This window comes from Notolepis coatsorum, assembly GCF_963971535.1.
Source record: "Notolepis coatsorum genome assembly, chromosome: 11".
Classification (NCBI taxonomy): domain Eukaryota; kingdom Metazoa; phylum Chordata; class Actinopteri; order Aulopiformes; family Paralepididae; genus Notolepis; species Notolepis coatsorum.
In genome coordinates, this window is record NC_140175.1 from 116,473,876 (window position 1) to 116,499,545 (window position 25,670).

Below are 25,670 nucleotides of genomic sequence, written 5' to 3' on the forward strand. Positions count from 1 at the left end.
TGAACGCTGAGCTGTAGTCAATGAACAACAGTCTCACATAGCCCCCCTTCTGTCGGTCAAGGTGAGAGAGGGTGCTGTGCAGTACCTGGGAGACCGCGTCGTCAGTGGACCTGTTTGTCCTGTATGCAAATTGCATAGGGTCCATATCACTGGGGAGGGAGGCACAAATGTGGTCCTTGACCAGCCTCTCGAAACATTTCATGACCACAGAGGTGAGTGCCACCGGTCTGTAGTCATTGAGACATGTTGGGGAGGGATTCTTCGGTACAGGGATGATGGTAGACATCTTGAAGCAGGCAGGGACTACACTGACTCCGCCAGGGATTGATTAAATATGGCGGTGAACACCGGGGCTAGCTGGTTGGCACAGGACTTAAGTATACGTCCTGTTATACCATCTGGGCCTGCCGCTTTCCTGGTGTTCACCTGCATAAATGCTCTTCTCACACTGTGTTCCGACAACGAGAGAGCGTCCCCGCCCCCCCCCCCCCGCGGTTGCCCCCCCCCCCTCCACAACAGCCGGCGCGCCAGTGACGTCACTAGCCGGAGAGCTAGCAGCGCCACTGTCTACACCAAACCGAGCGTAGAAAGAGTAGAGAGGGGCGTCGTCGCTCCCCATTGAGGGGGCGCTGACTTTGTAGTCAGTTATTGTCTTCAGTCCCCGCCATAAGCCTCTTGTGTCGTTTTGTGCCATTTGTGTCTCCAGTTTATCAGCATATGTCCTCTTAGCAAGTTTAACAGCCTTGCGCAGAGTATAGACTGAAGCCTTATACTCCTCCATGTTTCCTGACTCTCTGCCCAGGTTGTAAGCAGTGGTGCGAGAGTTCAGAGCTGCTCTAATAGTACTGTCCACCCACGGTTTCTGGTTTGGGAAAACGCGCACCTTTTTCGTGGGGACAATACTATCAGCTATTGTTGTAATGTAGCTCACCACGGTGTCTGCGAGCTCGCTGACGTCACTGGCGCTACCTTGGAACATATTCCAATCCGTGTCTGCGAGCACGTCCCGGAGCGTGGCCTCTGATTCGTCAGACCATTTCTTTGTCTCACGTGACACGACAGCGTCACGTGATATTTGTTTGTAGGCAGGGAATAACAAGATGGAGTCGTGATCGCTCGAGCTTGTAGACCCTGTCAATGGCGGTGCCGCTACCGCCTTGTAGCCGGCTCTGAGCGGGGTATAACAGTGGTCGAGTGTGTTCCTCCCTCTCGTGGAGCAGGCGATGTGCTGAAAAAAGGACGGCATCACTTTCTTCAGATTCGCCTGGTTGAAATCACCAGCCACGATCGTCGCTGCGTCTGGGTGTTTGATCTGGTGTTTATTGAGGTGATCATGTAGTTCCACCAGCGCTTTGCCAGTATTCGCCTGTGGGGGGATATATACGGCGGTCATGATGACCGCGGTAAACTCCCGGGGGAGGTGGAACGGGCGGCACAGGATTGAAAGATGTTCCATGTCCGGGGAGCATGAGCTCGAGAGAACATGTACTTCTTTGGGATTTACCCAGACATTGTTCGTGAGGAGGCAGACCCCACCACCGACGCTCTTTCCAGAGGCTGCTGTGCGGTCTGCACGTAGTACGGTGAAGGCATCCGAGGGAGAGACGCTGTTGTCCGGAGTCGCTGACTTGAGCCATGTTTCCGTGAAACACATGATGTTGATGTCTCTCATCTCCCGTTGGAAGCGGACCCTCGCCATCAAGTCATCCATCCTACCCTCCAACGAACGTGCATTCGCCAGAAAGATGGATGGAATTGCTGGGCGGTAAGCAGCTCTTTTTAATCTCAGCCTGATACCTCCTCGAGGTTGCATACTAACCTCCTTCCCAGTTTTATCTCCGTGAGATAAAGCCTGGTAAAGAACTACTGCCGAAAGTGTCTGTGGAGTAGAATTTCCGGTGTATGTACTTCCCCTGGAAGCTGCCTCCGAACATAGACATTTTAGAAGGCATATCTTTACCAGCCTAGTTGCATACAGACCCCCACCTGCACCTTTGCTTACACCGTTTATTCTTCTCATATTTTTATATTCAGATCAAATTGTATTACCTATACTTGTGTCTTTCTACTATTACCCTGCCCATACCTGTACCTCCCCTCCCCCTCCTGCATGCCTCTTCTATGACAACCTTATTTTATCTTACATTATATCATCAAGCAGTAAGAATTACTTGGAAATAGGGATGCCCCGATTGATCGGCCAGCGATCGGTATCGGCCGATATTCAGTATAAATATGAGATCGGTGAATTCCGATAATGCTTTATTTTCGCCGATCGTGAAAACCGATCGAAAAACATGATCCAATTCTTAGCGGAGATCTCACTCGCTGACTCTCTCAAGCACACAGAGCTGCAGTGCACGGCCCCTCCTCCTGCCCCTCCTCCTGCCCCTCCTCCCCCTACCCCTCCCAAACCTGTGTCAACAAGCTCCAGCAATAGTCTGCTCTAGTGCATGCGACCTCTGTGAGCTAACGTTAGCTACCTAGCTATCGTTACTGTTTAAACAAAACGACCCAGTCAACTATTCACTTTTAGTTTAATACATGAGGCATTGTCTAACGGTATCTAGCTGGCGAGCTACTGATAGCTCCTGATATCAAGTCAAGCCAAGTCAAGAATTTTATTTGTCACGGCATACGAGTATACAATGAAATGCGGGTGGTCTTGCCTGCAACAATGTGCATAATACAATAGTAATAACATATAATAGAATCCAATAGAACGACATTGTGCAATAAAACAAGTAAACAGAGAAGGGCATATCGGTATATGTACATAAGTATTTACAGAGCATGGTAGGACATGCTAGGTCCTGTGGTAGTGCAATACACTGTTAGCTACGGATGAGGCACTGGGTCTTTCTGTACATGCTATATTATACAATCTCAGTTATACTATACTATTCTTAAAGTGACCTTTCCTTAGTGGCCATAAGTGTGGGCGTGTGCAGCATGAGTGTGTGCTTGCTCATGTTAATATCAACAAATGCTCCAGCAATAGTCTAGTAGTGCATGATACCTCTGTTAGCTCGGTAGCTCACGTTAGCTCACGTTAGCTCCCTGTTTACACGGAATGACCAAGTAAACTAAATAGTTCACTGAGGCGTTGTCTTAACGTTATCTAGCCGGCTAGCAATAGCTACAGATAGCTCCTGATATCAATGTCTTATAACATTGATTCGATGCGTATTCGAGCTCCTGGCTTGCATCACAGTCAAGAAAGGGGCTAGCTGAGGGAGTAGGGTATATCTGCAGAGCCGCAGATATACCCTGCTGAGGGCATGCTGAATGTGATTTGACCAAAGCAGAGTATACACACAGACAGTGGAGCTGTTTGCAGATAGCGAGCATTTTGATGTCTCGCAGATAATACAACTACAAGTATAATTATATAATATATATATTTAAAAAAATATTAATAAAGTATATATATATATATATATATTTTTTTTTATAAAACCAAAAACGATCGGTATCGGCCGATATGGCTCATAGACGATCGGTGATCGGTATCGGTGGCAAAAAACGTGATCGGGGCATCCCTACTTGGAAATGAACCAAGTCTTATAAATATATAGTAGTACCTATATCAGTTTTAGTAAACCTTCACCTATGTCTGTCTAAAGTACAGATAACCATAAAGTATTAGTTATTCTTAGTATTCTAATTAGTAATTCTTATATACGCCTCCTCCTTACAAAGCACTAAATGGAACAGGACTACTGTAAGCTACATTGCCAATTCCCTTGTCAACTATGTGCCAAGAACACTACGATCATCTACTACTGGTTTATTGAAGGTTCCCAACAGCAGCCAAAAGAGGATGCAGCCGTTGCTAATTACACACCAAAGCTCAAACAAGGGACTAAACACGCTTTGCAATTATGCCACATCAATGTGGAACGCCCTACCCAAAGCTGTAAAGGAATGTGAATCCCTGCCCACATTCAAAACCGCTCTTAAAGAGCACCTACGGGAGGCTGCTATTCGAAACTGGCCACCGTAAATGTCCAAACCCCCCCACCCCCTCCTAGTAGACAGTCTCCTCCCCACCGCATGTATATTTCTATCCCCACTGTATGTATATTTTTCTCCCACCCACCCACCCCCTCCTAATCTCCTCCCCACCGTATGTATATATTCCCTCCACACCGTATGTATATTTCTCTCCCACCCACCCACCCCCTCCTAATGTACAGTCTCCTCCCCATCATATGTATATACTCTGTCAGGATCTATGGGTAACAGTACTGTATATTTGCATATCGTATATGTCACAAATGTAACAGTTCTAAATACCTGTATGTCATGTATGTCCCTATGCCATAAATGTCATGATGTCATGTATGTTGTGTATGTCATAAATGTCACTATGAATTGAAAATGGGGGACCCTGATGTAAACAAGACAAACGTCTTTCTCTGGTCTGCATCCCCTTAACAATTGTGTGTATTGAGCCGTACTGTATTGTACCCATTCTGCAATCTGTTAAATAAAGTTTTCATTCATTCATTCATTCATTCATTCATTCATTCATTCATTAATTCATTCATTCATTCATTCATTCATTCATTCATTCATTCATTCATTCATTCATTCATTCATTCATTCATTCATTCATTCATTCATTCATTCATTCAGCTATGGATCACCCTGCCTATGGATATTAGGGAGGCTAGATAAAGCTATGGATCACCCTGCCTATGGACATTAGGGAGGCTAGATAAAGCTACGGATCACCCTGCCTATGAACATTAGGGAGGCTAGATAAAGCTACGGATCACCCTGCCTATGAACATTAGGGAGGCTAGATAAAGCTACGGATCACCCTGCCTATGGACATTAGGGAGGCTAGATAAAGCTACGGATCACCCTGCCTATGGACATTAGGGAGGCTAGATAAAGCTACGGATCACCCTGCCTATGGACATTAGGGAGGCTAGATAAAGCTACGGATCACCCTGCCTATGGACATTAGGGAGGCTAGATAAAGCTACGGATCACCCTGCCTATGGACATTAGGGAGGCTAGATAAAGCTATGGATCACCCTGCCTATGGACATTAGGGAGGCTAGATAAAGCTACGGATCACCCTGCCTATGGACATTAGGGAAGCTAGATCATTCTGCCCACTTTACACTCATTACATCCACACTGTGATTATTGTAAATGAGAGCTATTTTATTGTTGTTTATGTTGCCATCTCTATGCCTTCTATTGTTTTCCTTTGTTGTACCGTTATCGTCTGCATTGCTTTTGATCACTTTTCCTATTTTCGACGTTGCTCTTATTCTTTTATTCTATTTCTATGCTCATTTTATGTTTATTTTACTGCATGTTTTGCTGTGAAGCACTTTGGGCTGCAATTCTTGTATGAAAGGTGCCGTACAAGTCAAATAAAGTTTATTATTATTACTTGCTGCAATTGTGGTACTAGAATTTGAGCTTGGCTGTTGCACTTCCTGTACTCTCATCTGGATACGAGCATCAAATGCTTGAAATGTAAATAGAAGATACCACTGTCTGTAAAATATGAATGCGCAGGAAATCTACTCTACTAAGTTTCAAATAAATTATAGTCTTTATAAATAGACATTGAGTTTCTATATATCTTTATTCTTACCATATATATATATCCACATCTGTCTGTACATACCTGCATATAATAATTTTTACATACAGTATCTGTAGATACTATATCTATATCCGTATACATATCCCTTACCTACTCTTACTAGTTACGCTGCTGGCCAGTATGACTTACTACCATAGTGTCTTTATACCTGCATCACTGTACATATTAATAGTACAACTCTGTACATACATCTGATTAGCACTATTACTCAGTAGTACTCATTTATATACTTTATACCCAGTTTAATCACCTGTACATTGTATATATTACTGTTGCACTTTGCTGTTACATTTGCACTCTGGTTGGACGCCAAACTTCTTTACGTTGTACTGTACTTGTGCTGCATGATGACAATACATTTTAATCTAATCTAATCTAACAGATTGGCCCGAAAACAAAACCGAAATCGACCCATATGGTGACTATTTCAATGGAGACTTCAACGTCGTATCACCTGTACCATCGAAGAACAGCAGCCAGGAGTTTGGCAGGGTGTTCCTGCCAACTCTCTACAGCTTAATCATCATCATTGGCTTCATAGGTAAGTGTGTGTGTGTGTGTCCTTGTTTTCCTACTGTTGTGGGGACTAAATGTACCCACATGTGATGAAAACTATTTTTGTTGTCGTTGTGGGGACATTGGTTATGTTATTTTAACACTTTCAGCGCCAGCCGTTTTATCCATCCTTGTAGTCAATGGGCCACGCTTTAAAATATAGGGATTTTCACTGTGCGTTGCAGTGTTTGCAGGGCTATATCTATATTCTATATTATAGCTATGGAGACAATACTATGGCTCATTTGACAGTAACTATCCCTCGTCCAACATGTAAGAAAGAATAAATGTTTTCATGTATTCGTTCGCGTTTCTCGCCTGGACACGCTACTGTTTCCAAATCAAAGATATATAATAGGTATTATGTTTCACCATGAATGCATCAAAGGGGGGTGGGGTAGTTTTTTGATGCTCTGATCACCAGCAATGGCATTCATTTTTAATATTACATACGTTGATCGGCTGGATTGATGTGAAATCATTGTAGGATCAAGGTGGATTTGACGTCAGATAGTCCTTACCTTTGATCGGAGTTATTCCAAAAAGAATATTCCAATTGTCTGATCGTGATTTCCAGTATTGTTGTCGATCGGGTCCCTGACATGAAGTGGCACAACTTCACAAGATATGCCTCAAGTGTGCTGAACGCGTTTCAAAGTGCTCGCATGAAGCGATTTACTTGGTTTGGTCTAAATTCTCCGCCCGGACGACATTAGATGTGACACACAGTCTGGAACATGGTTTCAAAGGGTAGGCGATACTGCCACCTAGCAGGATCTGGCCGGTATTGCACTCTCGGGGTCTCAGTATGGCTTTCAACGGTAACATAGAGGTCCGTGAGACTGTATAGAATACAAAAATTTAATAAAAGAAAAAACTATGAAAACGATCGAAAACCCGACTTTTCTTGGGTTTTGTCGCTCAGCGCATGGCGAGATAACTCGAGAAATCCTGTGTATGGCAGAGAAAGAGTTAAGAGGGGTTCTATATCATACTGGCTTCCGCTCAGCGTCATTCTGCACTAACCTCACTTCGTGCACAGCACTGAATAAAAAATCCACAATGTACCTTTACATACCGACATCCGTCTGGCCACACCCCTATCCGCTTACCTTCATAAGCAGGTGTGTGGTCACCTACTCGCCTCCTTCTTCACTTTTACCACAAGGAAGTGCCTTGGTATATACCCCACTTGACGAGGTTGTTAGTTGAAGAAAGTTGATACGTGTATACATTTTTTCTTGCTTTTTTCTTTCTATCATACATTTTAAAAGAAAAAAGCTAAGTCATAATGTTTACCTCGGAGGGTCGCGCTAGCAACGTCACCCTTCACCAGCGGTTCTCCATTGCCTCCTCTGTCGTGCGTCTTGGAGAGGGGTTGAGGCCTCTTTCGTGGTCGGCAGCCGCGCCCGGTAGGCGTCCGATAGATAGTTTGCCTCTCCAAGGAGCTGGTGCACCAGGGTCGTCTCCTGTGCGATGGCCTGGTTCCGGCTCTGGTTCCTTTGCCTCCGGGGAGTCGTCCGCTGTTGGGCGGCCGGCTCCTCTGGTTGCGGGGGATTTGAGACGCAAACTTTTTGCGTCGGCTCGCTCCCGTCGCAAGATGGTGGCTTGTAGACGCGAACGGCCTGGTTTTGGTGAGTTGCTGGAGCCGGTTGAGGATGCGTCTGATTCTCCATGGCTGATGGAAACAGAGGACTACATGGTAGAAGCAGACGGGTTCTTGTTCGACGCCCCGGTGGAGACATGTCCGCCGCCCGTCCAGGTAACACTGGAGGGGGGTGAGATGTCTCCTTGGGATTCCTCTTACGCAGATGTTGGGTTAGAACCTCCGACTCGGCGGCGGGATGCCCTGCTATCAGCCACATCAGAATGTGGCTCAGCTCGGTGGGGGAAAGTATGCAGGGGGAACTGCGTGCTTTGTTCCCCGAGCTCATGGCGGCGGCGGCAGTCGCAAACGGCGTGCCGCTGCCGCAGCCACTGCCTGTTCCTATTCCTGACAATATCATAGGTCATCTATGGCAACGCAGTCCTGTGAGAGGGATTGACGTTGTCTGTCCATTTTTCCCCTCAATGGAGGCCTACGTCCGTCAGGGACAGGTGGTCTCCCACATCATGGGCCTCACCCCCGCCTACGTGCAAGTCACGAGGGTGGTGGGTTTGGTAGAAGGCATGAAGGAGGGCGTGCCTCGGCTTGATAGGCGCTCCTTTGTCCTGAGGTGGTGTGGGAGCCGTTACGGAAGCCGGTTCCCCAAGGGAAATCGGCGAGGCGGTTGGCTTACTGGAGTGACCAGTCATTTATCTCTGCGACGCAATCTCTGGCTGCCACTTCTAACATCGCGCAGCTGGCGAGATTCATGTCCGGGATACTGACGGGCGGTATGGAGCTGACTGATTTGCAACATGATCAGCTTGCCCAGGCGGCAGGAGCCATCCTGCATCTGATCCAGCCGCAGGCCATAGCCGCTGGGAAAGTACTCGCCCTGGCCACTCTAGTCCAGCGCCACCTTTGGCTGGAGCAGGCGCGTGTGCCGGAGAAGAAGAGGACTCCACTTCTGACGGCACCCCTCTCCGATGCTGGACTTTTCGGGTCGGCACTGCAATTGATGACCTCAACCTGCAGGGAGATGCAGGAGGAGCGTTCCGTGCTCCAGCCTCATTTCCCCCCGCCCGATGTCGCCGGTGGAGTCAGACGGCAGGCTCGTCGTCGGGGTTCCGCCGCCGTAGCCGCCGCTGCTACCACCGCCACTGCTGGACCTTCGGCAAAGAAGGCCAGGAGGAGAGAGGGCGCATCCGCCACTGCAGCCGGCCCATCTACGCCCGGAGGTGACGGTAGGGATCGTCATGACCAGCCTCCGATCGTTTACCGTCCCTCCGGGGCTCCCCGGGGTGGCAAGTCCCGAGCGGCTCGTGGCAGGCGTCGCTGAAAGTTAACTTTTTCCCTCTGTGGTCCCCCCCTGTTCCCTTCCCGGCCCAAATATGATTTGTTTATAGAAAATAAAGAGTCCCTCCTAAAACTGTGTGTTTATTCACCAAACATATGATGGGGATACGATGTGTGAATCTTTCGCTAGTATGGGTTTGATAGGAGGGCTAGACTTTAAGTCTTGTTGGTCGCTACATTCATGTTAGAGCTTAAGCAAGGCCTGCAGCTTACATGGTTGAAAAAGGTTTTTTCTGCCTCGACCTGAATCTTAACATAAAGGTAGAGGTTAGTTGTGTGCTCTGTTGCTTAAACAGTGATATTGAGCCGCAACACTATTGTGTTGGTCTGCAGTAATGCTCGTCTATGAAAAAGTACCGCGGCTCAGGCCACTCTCTCTCTATCAGATTTTCTGTGTCTTGCAACATAGACACAGGTGTCGGGTTCACACATACATAACTTGGCCTTGTTATAAACCCTGTTCACAGACGTGTCTGTGGCTAGCGTGCATTGAATTAGCTTTGCTCTGTTCATTAGCATACTGGCTACTTAAGGTATCATATGGCTGTTTGTTGTTGTCGTATGCAAGGGTTGGGCTTGCGAGGGGATACCGGATAAACCCATAAACCCCTCCTTCCCTCTTCTGATTGGTCAGTTTTTTTTTTTTTTTTTTTTTTTATCTTTCTTCCCCTCCTTTCTCCCGATTTTTCTCCCATCCAACCCTTCCTGGTTGTTGCGTACTTTCCCCTACTGTTGGTCCGGGAGACCGGAGACTGTCACATGCTTTCCTCCGACGCATGTGCAGCCTGGGGCAGGCCAACCTGGCCGCGCAGGTTCTCACCGGGGAGAGTGTAGCGTGTGGGAGGCCACACTATCTCTCCTTAGTTCCAACCCTTGCTGAGCAGGCGCCCCGACCGAACTGTAGGGGTCGCTGTCCACAACGCCCAGGACCTACCCTTCAGCTTTCCCACCCCCTGATACAGCCAATTGTATCAGTGTCAGAGGCCAGCCAAGCTGATAGCAACGCCGGGAGCTGGATTCGAACAGGTGAATCCAGTGTCTCCTGGTGTTGGTGACGAACGTAATCTCCGTGCGCCACCTGCCCCCCTTGGACTTTCTTGGACTCTCTTTTCATTCGGTCAGGGCCAAGCTCTTAGGCAGCTTGGCACGGGGGGGAGGGGGGGGGGGGTTTCCCTGACTCCGCACCTATCACAAGCGGTTGAGTCATGGGTTTCCCCCCGTCATAGAAAACATCACTAGGCACGTTTCTATTGGACGACGGCTTCCGTGAGTTTTTTCAGACCCGTATGTAGGGTCTGTTATTGTCAAGTTGTCGGGGCAGAACGTAGGAACTTACTGTTCTACTACGCTCGATATACGTGTGACTTGAGTCTGTTGGTCACATGACTCAATGTTACCGTGACTTTTCAATCTATGGCTCACGTGGGAAGTCTCTCTGAGGATTCCCGTCTCCTCTCTGTGGTGAGGGTGGCGGGATGTAAGAATGTAAACAATTTTTACCCTCGGCCGCGTCACGTGGGATTCATGTCAGTCGGTGTTTCTTTCTTTTTAATAATAAAAAGAGTGAAGAATATGAAGCACGACAACTCCTTGTCGTTCTCCCAGGCGACTTGAAGGACCAATGTCTGGTGTCTGGTTAGACTATCCATTGATGTGTTTGGGTCTCGACGCGTACATAGTGCTGGCTCGGGGTGTTTTCTGATAAGAATCACGCAGGAGGCTAGTACGCCTTGGTTGCTTGTTATTAAAACAGCGTTTTTATAGGGCAACTGGGATGGGGGATTTTTTCCTCTTCCGAGCGGCTGTTACTGGGTCTCGACGGATTCTCGTTCATATCTGGGGGATGTTAACAGAATAGATCAGAACATAGGTAGAGGGGTCTCACGCCCTTGGGGTGGGCCACTGAGCGCGGTATAAATGGGACCGTCTGGGTGGCGCTCTCTTTTCATGTTTTAGATCGACACGCATGCCTACCCCCTCTCCTGGAGTGGGGATGTCGGCGTGGTTAGGGCACGGGACTGGTTCTGGTCGCACTGGTCCAGGTCAGTTAAACCCGTTGTCCGCCGGGGACGCAGATCTGCTGTTCTGGTACCCTGAGGTACTTGTGCTTCTTTCGGGGGGGAAAATGCAGAGTCGGCCCGGGTGTCACAAGGTTGGGCGTTATGGAGACCCTTTGTTGGGTACATGTTGTACCCTGCGCTATCATAAAGGGGCTGGTTCTCCATTATTTTCGCTCCTCTCTCACGCATGGCGAAGAGGGGGCTGTTGGGGTGGTCTTCTGGACCTCCTCTGGTAGCCCTGTGTGCTTCCCGAGCCGCCGGGCCCGGTCCGAAGTTGTGTTTCGTCGACCCGTAGGCCTGGAATAACCCTTTTTTGAAAACTGAAACACTTGTACTGCGGTGTAGCCGGTGTATACCCGCAGGTGTGTTTTGGAGTTTTTTCTTGAGGGGTTATAGGAACAACCACCGCCTGTGGTATCAAGAGGGTGGTTGATTCCCTGGTGTGTTGGAGCAGAGTCAACTCCCGGGTTACCCGGTTGAGTGTGCCCCTGCACGTTCATGACGTCTGCCAATCGTGTCAGCCTTCTCTGCCTCGACCCCTCTGGGAGTTTTTTTTTTGGTGGAGGCTTTGTCATGGTGCGCAACAATGCCAGCATACGCCCCTTCCGCCGGGGTGCTGTTTTCAGTTGACCCCTTTGGCGCCTGTCTCGTCCGCAGTGCTCCAGGCTCGGGTCGAAAGCCTGCTGCCTGGTTTAAGGGATCGACCCCTCTGGGGTCGTCTTCCCGGTGCGCTGCCTGCTTCCATTATGGTTAGCCTTTTGAGTGCTTCAAGTTACGGCCATGCTGACTGCCTGTGTTGCAGGGTCAGTGTGCCAGGTGGCGTACTAGTGGGGGGAAGGGCCTGCTCTTGGAGGGGCCCTGTCCGAATACGCTGGCGATGTGGGGGGCGGTGTCCCTAAGTGACCGCCTGGTGAGGTCTTGATGCTTGGCGTCATTGACCTCTCCGGGCCCCCTTTTTCCAGGGGATCCAGTCCCTTCAGTGGGTCTGGGTCTTCCTTCGCGCTCCGCTGCTACGGCCTTGCCACAGGATTGAGTTTGCTCTTGACCCCGTGATTTTGGGGGCAGTAACAAGGGTTGTTCCTTCCGTTCGTCCCCTGGTGGCATGCGGGTTGTGCGTGTGCGTAGTCGTGGGGTCAAGCCACGGTTTGCTCACCCTGTGCGTTGAGTTGCTCGAGTTTCTCTTCGCACGGTCGGATCCGTCTCCCTCCCGTCCTCCAGGGAGGGTCGGGGGGCTCGGTCCTCTCCGGTCTGATGGTTGTGGGGGGCCTCAGCGGAGTACATTTGTCGAGCTTCTGGCTCCCGCTCAGCTCCTGTTGTGCAGAATGACACTGAGCGGAAGCCAGTATAATATAGAACGTAAGGTTATGTATATAACCAAGTTCTATGAATACTGGTGACGCTCAGCGTCAGGACGCCACTGCGGCCCTTGACCTCGCCTTGTGGTGAAAGTTTTTGAAGGAGGCGAGTAGGTGACCACACACCTGCTTATGAAGGTAGCGGATAGGGGTGTGGCCAGACGGATGTCGGTATGTAAAGGTACATTGTGGATTTTTTATTCAGTGCTGTGCACGAAGTGAGGTTAGTGCAGAATGACGCTGAGCGTCACCAGTATTCATAGAACTTGGTTATATACATAACCTTACGTTATGGTTGGGTTAAAGTTATGGTTAGGTTAAGGACAGGTTAAGCTTCAGCCACGCTCACAGTGCTGATCAATGGCTGCGAAATCTTTGTTCAGCATGTGGATACGGATTAATTTACCACTTTGACTCTTTTTGGATGGTTTGATTTGTACAAACCTGATAAACTTAATCCCAGCTATAAAGGAGTCTCAGTTCTAACATTCAACTTCTCCTGCCATCTATCCAGTCTTGCAGATTGACGCCGTACCCCTGTTAGCTATTCACTAATTGTCATTGGAGTGTATAGACCCCCATCGGCTGATGCTAGTTCTGTCCATAAAATAGCAAATGTTTTGTCTCTGTATCCTGAATGATACTGAAATGCTCATAATGGGTGATTTAATTTAGATTGGCTGGGTAGTAATTATGGGTATCTAAGGGAGGTTAGTGAAAACCAAAACCTAACCCAATTGGTTCTGTATCGTTAGTGGCTTAGCTTGGCATCACTACTGCACTATCTCGCGTACGTGCACGCGTACTGAATAAACCACAAATGTACCTCTAATACCAGTATTAGTCTGACCACACCCCTCATCAGCTTACCTTCATAAGCAGGTGTGTGGTCACCTGCTCTCCTCCTTCTCGCTTTCACCACAAGGAAGAAGTGCCTCGGTAGATCCCCACACTTGACACCATGATGGAAGAAATTGGATTAGGAACAGCTTGGGAAACAAGGATACGTTGACATCATATCTTTATTTTCTCTCTCACTATTTTCGAGAAAATACGGCGATATTGTCTTCGTACTGGAGTGTCTAGAAGATGATGATCATTCTAAAAACCCTCCACCGGTTTTCGTATTGGGAGCACGCCGCTGCATGCTTCTCAACTGCCGTTCCTTGCTGTGTTTGTCAGGCCACAGCTGAACTGTCGGACATGCCGCTGTTGTGAGGAGCGGTGCGTTCCAGGTTGGGTGAGTAGTGTTTGCTGGCGGGCTCCACTTGTCTGTTAGTGCTATGGGGGCTACTTGACAAAGTTTATGGAAACCGGCCCCAGGCTAGGGTCCTTTGTTTAGCCGCCTAGGCGACAGAAGGCCTTGGTCTGGAGACCATTATAGTTTTAACTAGTGGGCCGCGACCATTGACACTGGTGATCCCTGTGTGTTCTGGACGAGTGGATTCTCTCTGTCACCGTGTTAAGACCCCATCTTTCATATCCAAATGAGAGTATTCCTTCACGAGGGGATATGTGCATGTAATGTGCGATAGCGGCAGATTCATGTTCAAAGTCAGCTATACAGGCCAGTTGGTACTGTGCTGATTCCGCCGGATGTGGTAGAGTCACCGTTGTGAAGCGGTGTTGACGTCTTGTTTTCTCTTTTCTCTTAAAAAGTGAGGAGAGGTTCAGAACGGCGGCCTGTCTGGGTGAGTGTTATGTCATTGTTTACATGTTCATAGCTTACGGTTAGCCAGTCAGCTGTTAACTGCTGCGTTAGCCTGCTGGATCGCTGCATGGCCTGCTTAAGGCCTACTATTAGCCAGTCAGCTGTTAGCTGCAGGGCTAGCATGTCGTGGTCGCTAGGTAACGTTAGCTTGCTGCTATGGCCATGGCTGGCGCGGGGTAGCTTAGCTTCTCGCGCGCCGCCGGGAGCTCGCTTCTGATCGCCGTTAGCTTGATGCTATTCTGTTGAACGTGCTTTGATTTTAACATGTTTTACACTCTTGACCGCAACGTCATCCTTGACAGGGGATGTTTCGTCGACCCTGCCCTGAGCCTGGACGGGGATTGCGTCAACAAAGAGGACTGTAGCGACTGGTTGGAGCGGCGACGCTGCCCGGATCGAACAACACAGGACGGCTGTGTTCTACGGTGTCTTGTGACTGCACTTCGCTGATCTGCGTTCCGGGTAGGAACGGGGTTGGCCAGACCTCATAACACGTCTTCTGGTTTTACTTTGCTAAATGTATTGTGAATAACGGTGTTTTTTCCCAAAACGTGTGTTGTTGCAATGCATTTAGGATACGTTGCGGGTTATGTGTGAGCTGTTTTTGTCACTGGCAGTTAGCTTCTCCGTGCAGATCGTGATGTATTGATCTGGTTGTTGTGTGAGAAACATCATGGTGTTTATGTGTACCGTGTACTCACTACTAAGGCAACTAACCTATGAAGCTATGCTTGGTGACAAGTGAGTAAAAGAATGTTCTTTCTCAGACTGTAATGACAATGAACAGTGTGTTCACACATTAACAGGTTTTCCTGTTTTAACTGGCCGTATTGAGGGTAAAATAGGAGGATTGTGTTTTCCCCCCCGGTTCCCTGGGGACTTTATCACCTCCTATCAGACATGTTGTGCATTAATTGTGTCTTTTGTGTGGTAGGGATACGATGTAACTCTTAGCTTGATTGCTGAGGTTGTGCTAAATCAGCTGGAGAAACTTATTTCCTAAAGGGAAATTGGTTTGGTTGCTGTCATGTGTGCTTAGCAAGGCCTGTGGTCGATACTACTCAAGAATGATGTATTCTCTCATTGTGAAAAAAACGGCGTTCCTCTGTTGAGTGTTTTTGCCATTTTTTGTAGGTGATGATGGGTTGTGTGTGTCATGTGACCTACAACTGGGTTGTACTGGCCACAGAAGCACATGTGTATGTTGGACCGGGGTTCTTAGAGCCCTCTCTATTCTGTGTTTTTCCTTAGTAAAAATCAGATAGCAGGTTAGCTCATGCGCTGTGTGGAGCTGTGAAACGCTTCATAGAGCTGACTATGGCTGTGTCATATTCTCTTTTTGTCGTTACGTCGTATCATGGGTGTGGGGTCGTAAAGGGGTGAACTGGTAACCTTTCCTCTCCCCATTGTTCTGTCGGTCAGGGGTACACCCCCTGTCCGTCAAGGTTCCCGTCACGTGGCGGTTCGGCACGTTACGGGGGTGGGGGGGGGGGTTCCTGGTCCCACGGCCTGGTATATTGGGCGTGTGCACCGCAGGAATTCCCCCGCCATAGAGTACGTCACCGTGCGCGTCTCTGTTGGTAGGACTTCCGTGTGCTGTTCAGGTCCATGTGATGGATCTGTTTTCAGGGGGGGTGGTCAGGGCTCCTCCTCACCAAGCGCCTATTCAGGCCTTCTGTGAGTTCGGACTCCTTCTTCCATGTGAGGAAGCCTCCATCAGAGTACAGAGCCTTCCTCCTCAGATTGTCAAAGTGAGTGGACCCTCTAGAAGGGTCCTTTTCTATTGTATGTATATTCGATTCAATTCGTTTATTGAGTGTGTATGGGTTCAGTGCCTCTTCCCCGGAGGCCCTAAAACCAGTTTTTTACATGGCTCAAGGTGCAATATATTCTTTTCAATCTGTACAGCTCGCGTGGGAAGTCTCTCTGGGGATCCCCGTCTCTTTCCTATGGGAGGGTGGTGGGATGTAAAAATGTGAACATTTTTTACCCCGGCTGTGTAGACTGGGATACATACTGTTGATGCTTCCTTCTTTCTATTCCAGAAGTGTTGGAGTTAGGGAGTGTCACACCCCTCTTGTCGTTCCCCTGGGCGCCTTGGGGATTCAATGACAGGTCTAAATAGCCTGTTCATTGATGGGGGTGTGTCCCGACGCACGTATAGTGCTAGCTCGCTGTAAACAGGCGATTGACTGGCACGCCTTGGTTGCTTGTGGTTGAAACAGCGTTTTTATAAAGCAACTGAGATGGGGGTTTTTCCTCTTCCGACGACCACATCCCATGACCTGGGTGGGTTGTCGACGGATTCTCGTTCATGTCTGGGGGATGATGACGGGATGGATCTGAACATATGTAGTGGGGTCTCACGCCCTTGGGGTGGGCCACCAGGCGCGGTTCGTCCGAACGTCTGGGTGGCGCCTTCTTTTCATGTTAAGATCAACACGCATATCTGCCCTTCTCCTGGAGTAGGCATGTCGGCTTGGTTGGGGCACGGGACTGGTTCTGGTCACGCTGGTCCAGATCAGTTGAACCCGTTGTCCGCCGGGGATGCAGATCTGCTGTTCTGGTACCCTGAGGGACTTGGGCTTTTTTCAGGGGGAAAAATGCCGGGTCGGTCTGGGTGTCACAGGGTTAAGCGCTATGGAGACCCTGGTTGGGTATGTTTTTACTCAGCACTGTCGTCATGGCTTACAGCCATGCCATTCTGTACGCGCTCGATCTCGTCGGATCTCGGCCGCTACACAGGTTGGTCCTGGTTAGTACTTGGTTGGGAGACCGCCGGGGAATACCAGGTACGGTGTGCTTAGGGGCTGGTTCTCCATTATTTTTCGCTCCTCTCTCACGCATGGCGAAGAGGGGCCTGTGGGTGTGGTTTTTTGACCTCCTCTGGTGACCCTGTGCTTCCCGTACCGCCAGGCCCAGTCCGAAGTGATGTTTGCGACCCGTAGGCCTGGGTTAACCCTTTTTGGAAACTGAAACACTTGTACTGCGGTATAGCCGGTGTATGCCCGCAGGTGTGTTTTGGAGTTTTTTCTTGAGGGGTTATAGGAACAACCACCGCATTGGGTAACACCGAGGTGGTTGATTCCCTGGTGTGTTGGAGCAGTGTCAACTCCCGGGTTCACCGTTTGAGGGTGCCCCTGCACGTGCATGACGTCTGCCAATCGTGTCAGCCTTCTCTGCCTCGACCCCTCTGGGTGGGGTTTTTTAAATGGAGGCTTGGTCATGCAACACCGCCAGCTTACGCTCCTTCCGCCGGGGCGGCTGTGTTCAGCTGTCCCCTCTGGCGCCTGTCTCGTCCGCAGTCTCCATGCTAGGGTTAACAGCCTGTTGCCTGGTTTTTCCCCGGTGCGCTGCCTGCTTCCGTTGGTTAACCTTTTTGTGTGCTTACGGCCATGCTGACTGCCTGTTCTGCAGGGTCAGTGTGCCAGGCGGTGTACTATTGGGGGGACGGGGCCCGCTCGGCTTACGGCCATACCAACCTGAACACGCCCGATCTCATCCGATCTCGGAAGCTAAGCAGGTTCTGGCCTGGTTAGTACTTGGATGGGATTCCGCCTGGGAATACCAGGTGCAGTAACTGAGGGGCCTTTGTCCGAATACGCTGGCGATGTGGGGGGCGGGGCACTACGTGCCCACCTGGTGGGGTCTTGATGCTGGCATCATGGACTTCTCCGGGCCCCCATTCCAGGGAGTCCAGTCCTTTTGGTGGGTCTGGGTCTTCCTTCGCGCTCCGCTGCTACGGCCTTGCCACAGGGTTGGGTTTGCCCTTGGCCCCGTGATTCTGGGGGCAGTAACGAGGTTGTTCCTCCGTTCGTTCCCGGGTGGCATGCGGGTTGTGCGTGTGTGTAGTCGTGGGGTCAAGCCACGGTCTGCTCACCCTGTGCGTTAAGTTGCTTGAGTGCCTCTTCGCACGGTCGGGTCCGTCGCCTTCCCGTGAAGCCTCTAATAGGGGGGATACCCTCCATTAGGGGGGGTCGGGGGGGCTCGGCCCTCCCTGTTCTGATGGTTTTGGGGGGCTGTCAGCGGGGTGTATTTGTCAGCCAAGTGGCTCCGCTTGGCCTCCCTTGTGCAGTAGTGATGCCAAGCTAAGCCACTAACGATACAGAACGATAGGTTATGACTATAACCAAGTTCTGTTAGTTAGGGGCGATGCTTGGCATCAGACGGCCGCTGCAGCCTTTGTCCTCACCTTGTGGTGAAAGCTTGGGAAGGAGGAGAGCAGGTGACCACACACCTGCTTATGAAGGTAAGCTGATGAGGGGTGTGGTCAGACTAATACTGGTATTAGAGGTACATTTGTGGTTTATTCAGTACGCGTGCACGTACGCGAGATAGTGCAGTAGTGATGCCAAGCATCGCCCCTAACTAACAGAACTTGGTTATAGTCATAACCTATCGTTACTGAACCAACTAGGCCAAACCCAAAGAAATAACTCAAAATCTACTTGAATTGATTTAATTGTCTCCAATAGATTAGACAGGATCATTGCTAGTGGAGTTTTTGATTTAGGAATCAGGAATGGCCCAACAGCCTGCATCAGGAATACTAAGCTAAAGAAAACAAAATCACACAATATTATAAAAATAAATCTAAAACATTTCAGTGATCAAGCTTTCCTATTTGATCTACTCAACAGTGACATCTCATGTACTTCTGAAATTCCGGATGTAGAATTGGCCTTAGACTTAGACCTTAAACTCTCCTATCAATCATTGATAAACATGCACCATTTTTTAAGACATTCAGAGTGAAGGATAGGTCAACCCCTTGGTTTACACCTGAGCTATCATTGCTATTCAAAGAAAGGAATAGAGCCTGGGCTCTAGCTAGACGCTCTGGGGATCCATCCCATTGGTTATCTTTTAGACTACACTATGAATTGAAAATGGGGGACCCTGATGTAAACAAGACAAACGTCTTTCTCTGGTCTGCATCCGCTTAACAATTGTGTGTATTGAGCCGTACTGTATTGTACCCATTCTGCAATCTGTTAAATAAAGTTTTCATCCAATGCAAAATCATCCACCGAGCTCACTGGACTCCAATGAGACTATCCAGAATTTACAAAAGTGTGAAACCTAACTGTCCACGATGTAATCGGTCCCCAGCAAACCATGTGCACATGTTTTGGAGCTGTCCATCCCTAGTGGACCTTTGGAAAAACATATTCAATACACTCTCTGAAATATGCAGCACTCAGGTGGAACCAAATCCTTTGACTGCGCTATTTGGTGTTTCCTCACCCTTATTACAACTGACAAATACTAACAAAGAGGTTTTGGCCTTTGTTACTTTGTTAGCGAGACGGTTAATCCTACTTCAGTGGAAATCCTCCTCACCCCCTTCCCATGCCCTTTGGATTAAATCTATTCTTAACTGTATTAAACTAGAAAAAATCCGACACACACTCCGAGGATCTACAGACAAGTTATTTTCTATGTGGGCTCCCTTCTTTTCCTATGTTGAGAGGACCCACCTTCCCATAGTCCCAGACTGATACTCACTCACACAATACCCTTGGTACACTACTCACCCATCCCTCCCCTTCAAACTTTCTCCTTTGATGCACCAAATCAATACCAGAGTTGGTTGACCTATGAATTGCTGTACTCACTTTTTCAAAGGTATCGCCTTATTTAAAAAATAAAACTAATTTACTTTTTATTTTTTAATTATTATTATTTACTTTATTTTTATTTTATTATGATTATTATTATCTATATATCTTTTTCTTTTATATATTTCTTATTACCAACACTATAATCTCCCTCTGAAACTGTCTTTTTTTTTTTTTTTTTTTTTCTCTGCATGTCACTTTGTCTTGATGTCTGCTGTTCTTTGTATTCTGTTTTTGTGTTTCAAATAGAACATTTTCAGGTACATATAATTTGTAAATGTTGGTTGCACTGGAAAAAAACCCAATAAACAGACATATAAAAAAAAAAAAAAACGTTTTCATTCATTCATTCATTCATAGACAGATTAGAAACAAATGTACATCGTCTGTCAAAAATGCTAATTATTTAAATACTATTATTTAGTTCATACTCAGATCCAACAACATTTTGGAAAGCATTCAATTCTAGTAAAACCAAGGCTACCATTTCCTTGCATACAGAGGTAAAAATATAATGACTGCTTGATAACTGAAGGTAGCCTTCTTCAACAGCCATGTTGCCCAAGCTGACTATTCGTCTAATGAAGTGGTGACTGCTATGATCAGCTATGAGTAGAATGTAGGGCCTGCCACCACATTTCTCCTTGAGCCTATACTCCTAATGCAGTTTTTAATATGTTGGTGTCTATTGATACCAGAAAGTCGACTGGGGAGGACAACTTGGACCCTTTCTTTCTTAAAGGAAAACTCCAACATTTTGGGAAATTAGCTTATTTGGCATCTACTCTGGAGTTAGACAAGAAAATACATACCCTTTTTCTTCTCTGTGCATGCAGTAGGAGTAGGAAGACAAGCACCGTTAGCCTAGCTTAGCGCCAGTCACTGGAAGTAGGTTCCTCCATTAGCCTAGTTCCAAACGTCTTCCTACTCCTACCGCATGCACAGAGAAGAAAAAGGTATGCATCTTCTTGTCTAACTCCAGGGTTCCCAAAATGTTGGAGTGTTAAGATACATACCCTTTTCTTCTCTGTGCATGCAGTAGGAGTAGGAAGACGTGCACCGTTAGCCTAGCTTAGCGTCAGTCACTGGGAGTAGGTTCCTCCATTAGCCTAGTTCCCAACGTCTTCCTACTCCTACTGCATGCACAGAGTTTTCCTTTAAATGAGCTGCTCCAGTAATCACAGAGAAAATAACATATCTTTTTAATCTCAACAGGCACAGTTCCCAGTATTTGGAAAACGGCCAATGTCTCTCCTTTGCATAAAGGTGGAGACAGAACTGACCTGAACAATTATGGTCCAATTTCCTAAGTTGTCCTGCTTAGCTAAAATCCTGGAATCACTAGTACATAACAAACTCAAACTCTCTTCTAAGCCCCCATCAATCTGGTTTCAGAGCCAACCACTGTACAATCTCAGCTACCACTTTAGTTATAAATGATATAGTTTCTACATTAGACAAAAAGAAACATTGTGCTGCCATATTTATAGATTTGAGAGAGGAGAGAGAGGAGAGAGAGAGAGAGAGAGAGAGAGAGAGAGAGAGAGAGAGAGAGAGAGAGAGAGAGAGAGAGAGAGAGAGAGAGAGAGAGAGAGAGAGAGAGAGAGAGAGAGAGAGAGAGAGAAAGAGAGAGAGAGAGAAAGAGAGATCCTTCATGCCTCTCTTCAGGTCACCTCCTTCACCTCCTTCACCTCCTTCACCTCCTTCAGCTCCTTCACCTCCTTCACCTCCTTCAGCTCCTTCAGCTCCTTCAGCTCCTTCAGTTCCTTCAGCTCCTTCACCTCCTTCACCTCCTTCACCTCCTTCAGCTCCTTCAGCTCCTTCACCTCCTTCAGTTCCTTCACCTCCTTCACCTCCTTCAGCTCCTTCGGCTCCTTCACCTCCTTCAGCTCCTTCAGCTCCTTCAGCTCCTTCACCTCCTTCAGCTCCTTCAGCTCCTTCACCTCCTTCACCTCCTTCACATCCTTCAGCTCCTTCAGCTCCTTCACCTCCTTCACCTCCTTCAGCTCCTTCAGCTCCTTCACCTCCTTCAGCTCCTTCAGCTCCTTCAGCTTATCAGGGGAAAGCATGGCTCACCAAGCACTTACAAAGATCAATAACAGGACTAGCCAGAATCATTCATTTCGGTCAGCGATGAAGATTCTTGCTGGAGCACTCATACAGTGTCACTATGACTATGCGTGTGGCTCCTGGTACAACAGTGCCCCCAAAAGTCAGAAAATAAAACTACAGACATCACAAAACAAGCTAATCAGGGTAATACTAAGGCTACCTGCCCGAACCCACCTAGACCCATCACACCTTGAGATCATGAGATGGCTTAAGGTGGAAGACAGAGTAAACCAGATAGGGATGTGCCTAGTTCACAGAATAGTGCACGGGGTAGTGCCAGTGTACTTCAACAACTACTTCAACCGAATCAGGGACACCCATGCATACCCAACTAGGCGCAGCTCAACTGACTTTGTGCCTGTCAGATTCAGGAGCTGTATGGCGAAGAAGTCATTTCTGTATTCAGCAGCTGTCTATTGGAACAGTCTGCCCAGTGACCTGAAAATCGTAGACAATGCCATTCGATTCAAGTCCAGCCTGAAGACATGAATGAATGAATGAATGAATGAATGAAAACTTTATTTAACAGATTGCAGAATGGGTACAATACAGTACGGCTCAATACATACAATTGTTAAGGGGATGCAGACCTGAGAAAGACGTTTGTCTTGTTTCCATCAGGGTCCCCCATTTTCAATTCATATAGACATTTATGATATACACAACATACATGACATTTATGGCATAGGGACATATAGGTATTTAGTACTGATACATTTGTGACATAACGGTATTCAAATATACAGTACTGTTACCCCTAGATCCTGACAGAGTATATACATATGATGGGGAGGGGACTGTACATTAGGAGGGGGTGGGTGGGTGGGAGGGAAATATACATACGGCGGGGAGGGAATATATACATGCGGTGGTGAGGAGACTGTCTATTAGGAGGTGGCTCAAAAGGGACTATACTTTAATCTAGACACTTAGCTTAAGGCACCCTTGCATGTTGTATGAGTCTGTTATGTATATAAATGTAAAATGGTATATGTGATGTGTTGTGATGTCATGTTTTGTATGATGCATGTCTAAGCATCACACTCCCCTACAAGGACCACAATGGAAATACGCTCTAGCTTTTTTGTGTTTCATCCTTGGCAGTATATCCTGACTGTGCTTTCTGTCACATGTTTATTTTTTATATTGTCAAATAAAGTCATTCATTCATTCATCCTTCACCTCCTTCAGCTCCTTCAGCTCCTTCACTTCCTTCAGCTCCTTCACCTCCTTCACCTCCTTCAGCTCCTTCAGCTCCTTCAGCTCCTTCACTTCCTTCAGCTCCTTCACCTCCTTCAGCTCCTTCACTTCCTTCAGCTCCTTCACCTCCTTCACCTCCTTCAGCTCCTTCAGCTCCTTCACCTCCTTCAGCTCCTTCACTTCCTTCAGCTCCTTCACCTCCTTCACCTCCTTCACCTCCTTCAGCTCCTTCACCTCCTTCAGCTCCTTCACCCCCTTCACCTCCTTCAGCTCCTTCACCTCCTTCAGCTCCTTCACCTCCTTCAGCTCCTTCAGCTCCTTCACCTCCTTCACCTCCTTCAGTTCCTTCACCTCCTTCACCTCCTTCAGCTCCTTCACCTCCTTCAGCTCCTTCACCTCCTTCACCTCCTTCAGCTCCTTCACCTCCTTCACCTCCTTCAGCTCATTCAGCTCCTTCACCTCCTTCACCTCCTTCAGCTCCTTCAGCTCCTTCAGCTCCTTCAGCTCCTTCAGCTCCTTCACCTCCTTCAGCTCCTTCATGCCTCTCTTCAGAGCCTTTTCTTTTAACCTCTTAACATTCCTGCAAATTTAGCATAAAACGCCTATCGAATGCAAACCCAAAGTAAATTGAAAGCGGTTCTTAAACCATTTGTAGCACATGCATAAGTCTGGTCTCTTTTGAAAGACCTTTTCTAAACTGACGCTCGTTGGCTGTTTGGTCTTATAACCCGAGATTGGAAGCACATAATAGGTCAAGCAGAGTGTCAATCAAACAGCGGCCATTTTAGCTTTCAAACGATGTGCTGCTTCAGAGATACTAAAACAATGGGACGCTGACAGACAACGGTAAAATGTTCTGTGACGTGTCCATCACGGCCAAGGGCGGGCCATCGGAAAGTTAAAGAGGACCTCACTCGTCATCCAGAGTTTTGGATTCCTGCGTAGTCCATGCACAATTCTACTTATTTTCTTTCTTAATTTATCTTAACTCTTATTTAATAATACGGTTATTTTAAAGTGTATTAAAGTGTAAAGTTAAGGGACTTTGTTACCTAGTGGGTACCAAGGGGGAAACAAAGGAAAAACATTTTTCACTTATAATTATAATGTGTGTGTGGTGACCGGGCGTCATAGCAGCATGGGGGAGGGGAGGTACAGGTATGGGCAGGGTAATAGAATAAATACATAAATGTAGGCAATACAATTAGATCTGAATATAAAAACATGAGAAAAATAAACAGTGTAAACAGTATAATTAACTGAGTATAAAAATATGAGGACAAATAAACAGTGTAAGCAACCGTGCAGATGGTTATAATATACGTTACATTAAATTCAGTTCAGAGACACGAATGCGATCTAGATGAGAAAATCACTTAAACTACTTCTTATCACGCCCTCCTAGGTAACAGCCTGGTGGTGTGCGTTCTGGCGAAACACCGCAAGCAGACCAACCTGACGGACATCTGCCTCCTCAACCTGGCCCTCGCCGACCTCCTCTTCATCTTCTCGCTGCCCTTCCTCGCCCACTACGCCGCCGTCCTCTCGTGGGTCTTCGGAGACTTCCTGTGCCGCCTCACCGAGGTGATCTACAAACTCGGCTTCTACGGCAGCATCTTCTTCATGGTCGCCATGACGCTGGACCGCTACGCCGTCATCGTGCACGCTCATACCTCGGCGCGCCACCGCACAGTGGGGCTGGGCATCGCCCTGTCCGTGTCGGTGTGGACGCTGAGCCTCCTCGTCTCCCTGCCCACCCTCATCTTCACGCAGGAGGTGAGCACGGGTGGACGCTCTGTGTGCAAACCCCTCTATCCCGAGGGCAGCCACTGGGAAGAGTTCGACCGTCTGGAGATGAACATCCTAGGCTTCCTGGTTCCCCTGCTGGTGATGGTGTTCTGCTACTCCATGATCTTCGTCAGGCTGCTAGCCCTCAGGAGCACCAAGAGGCACCGCGCCATCAAGCTGATTGTCGCCGTCGTCGCCGCCTTCTTCTGCTTCTGGACGCCGTACAACGTCGTGGTCTTCCTGCTCTTCCTGCAGTCGCGGGGGGTGTACTCGCCGGGCGAGGGGGAGGGCATGAAACTGGCCATACTAGTCACAGAGACCATCGCGTTTGTTCACTGCTGCCTGAACCCTGTGATCTACGCCTTCGCGGGACAGAAGTTCATGCAGCGCGTCGTCAAGATGCTGAGGAGCTGGGCGCCTAGGTGCCTCTTCGCCGCCTCCGCCAGGGACCGGACGGAGAGCTCGACATGGAGGAGCTCCGGGAAGTCCACCTCCACTTTTAACATGTAGGGCGAATGGAATAGGAAAGCCCACTTCCCGGTGGTGTTCCTTTATTGATCCCCTCGGGGGGGGGATTCAAGTGTCATAGCGGCATTGGGGGAGGTGGGGGGGGGGTACAGGTATGGGCAGGGTAATAGAAATACAGGTAGGATAGGTAGTAATAATAATAGAACATGGAAGTGCAAGTAGTA

The 25,670-nt window shown here is 48.1% G+C and overlaps 1 protein-coding gene across 1 annotated transcript in view; it reads left to right on the forward strand.

The window, feature by feature from the left end:
- The window catches only part of LOC311237249 (C-C chemokine receptor type 4-like), a gene marked incomplete at both ends in the record, with an annotated part of 37,932 nt that extends 12,444 nt beyond the window's left edge, over positions 1-25,488 (forward strand). Inside the window, 2 exons of the mRNA XM_084325056.1 lie at positions 6,018-6,176; positions 24,596-25,488. Coding sequence (XP_084181182.1) covers positions 6,018-6,176; positions 24,596-25,488 — 1,052 coding nt within the window. The remainder of the gene's footprint in view (positions 1-6,017; positions 6,177-24,595) is intronic.
- Between the last annotated feature and the right edge of the window lie 182 nt (positions 25,489-25,670).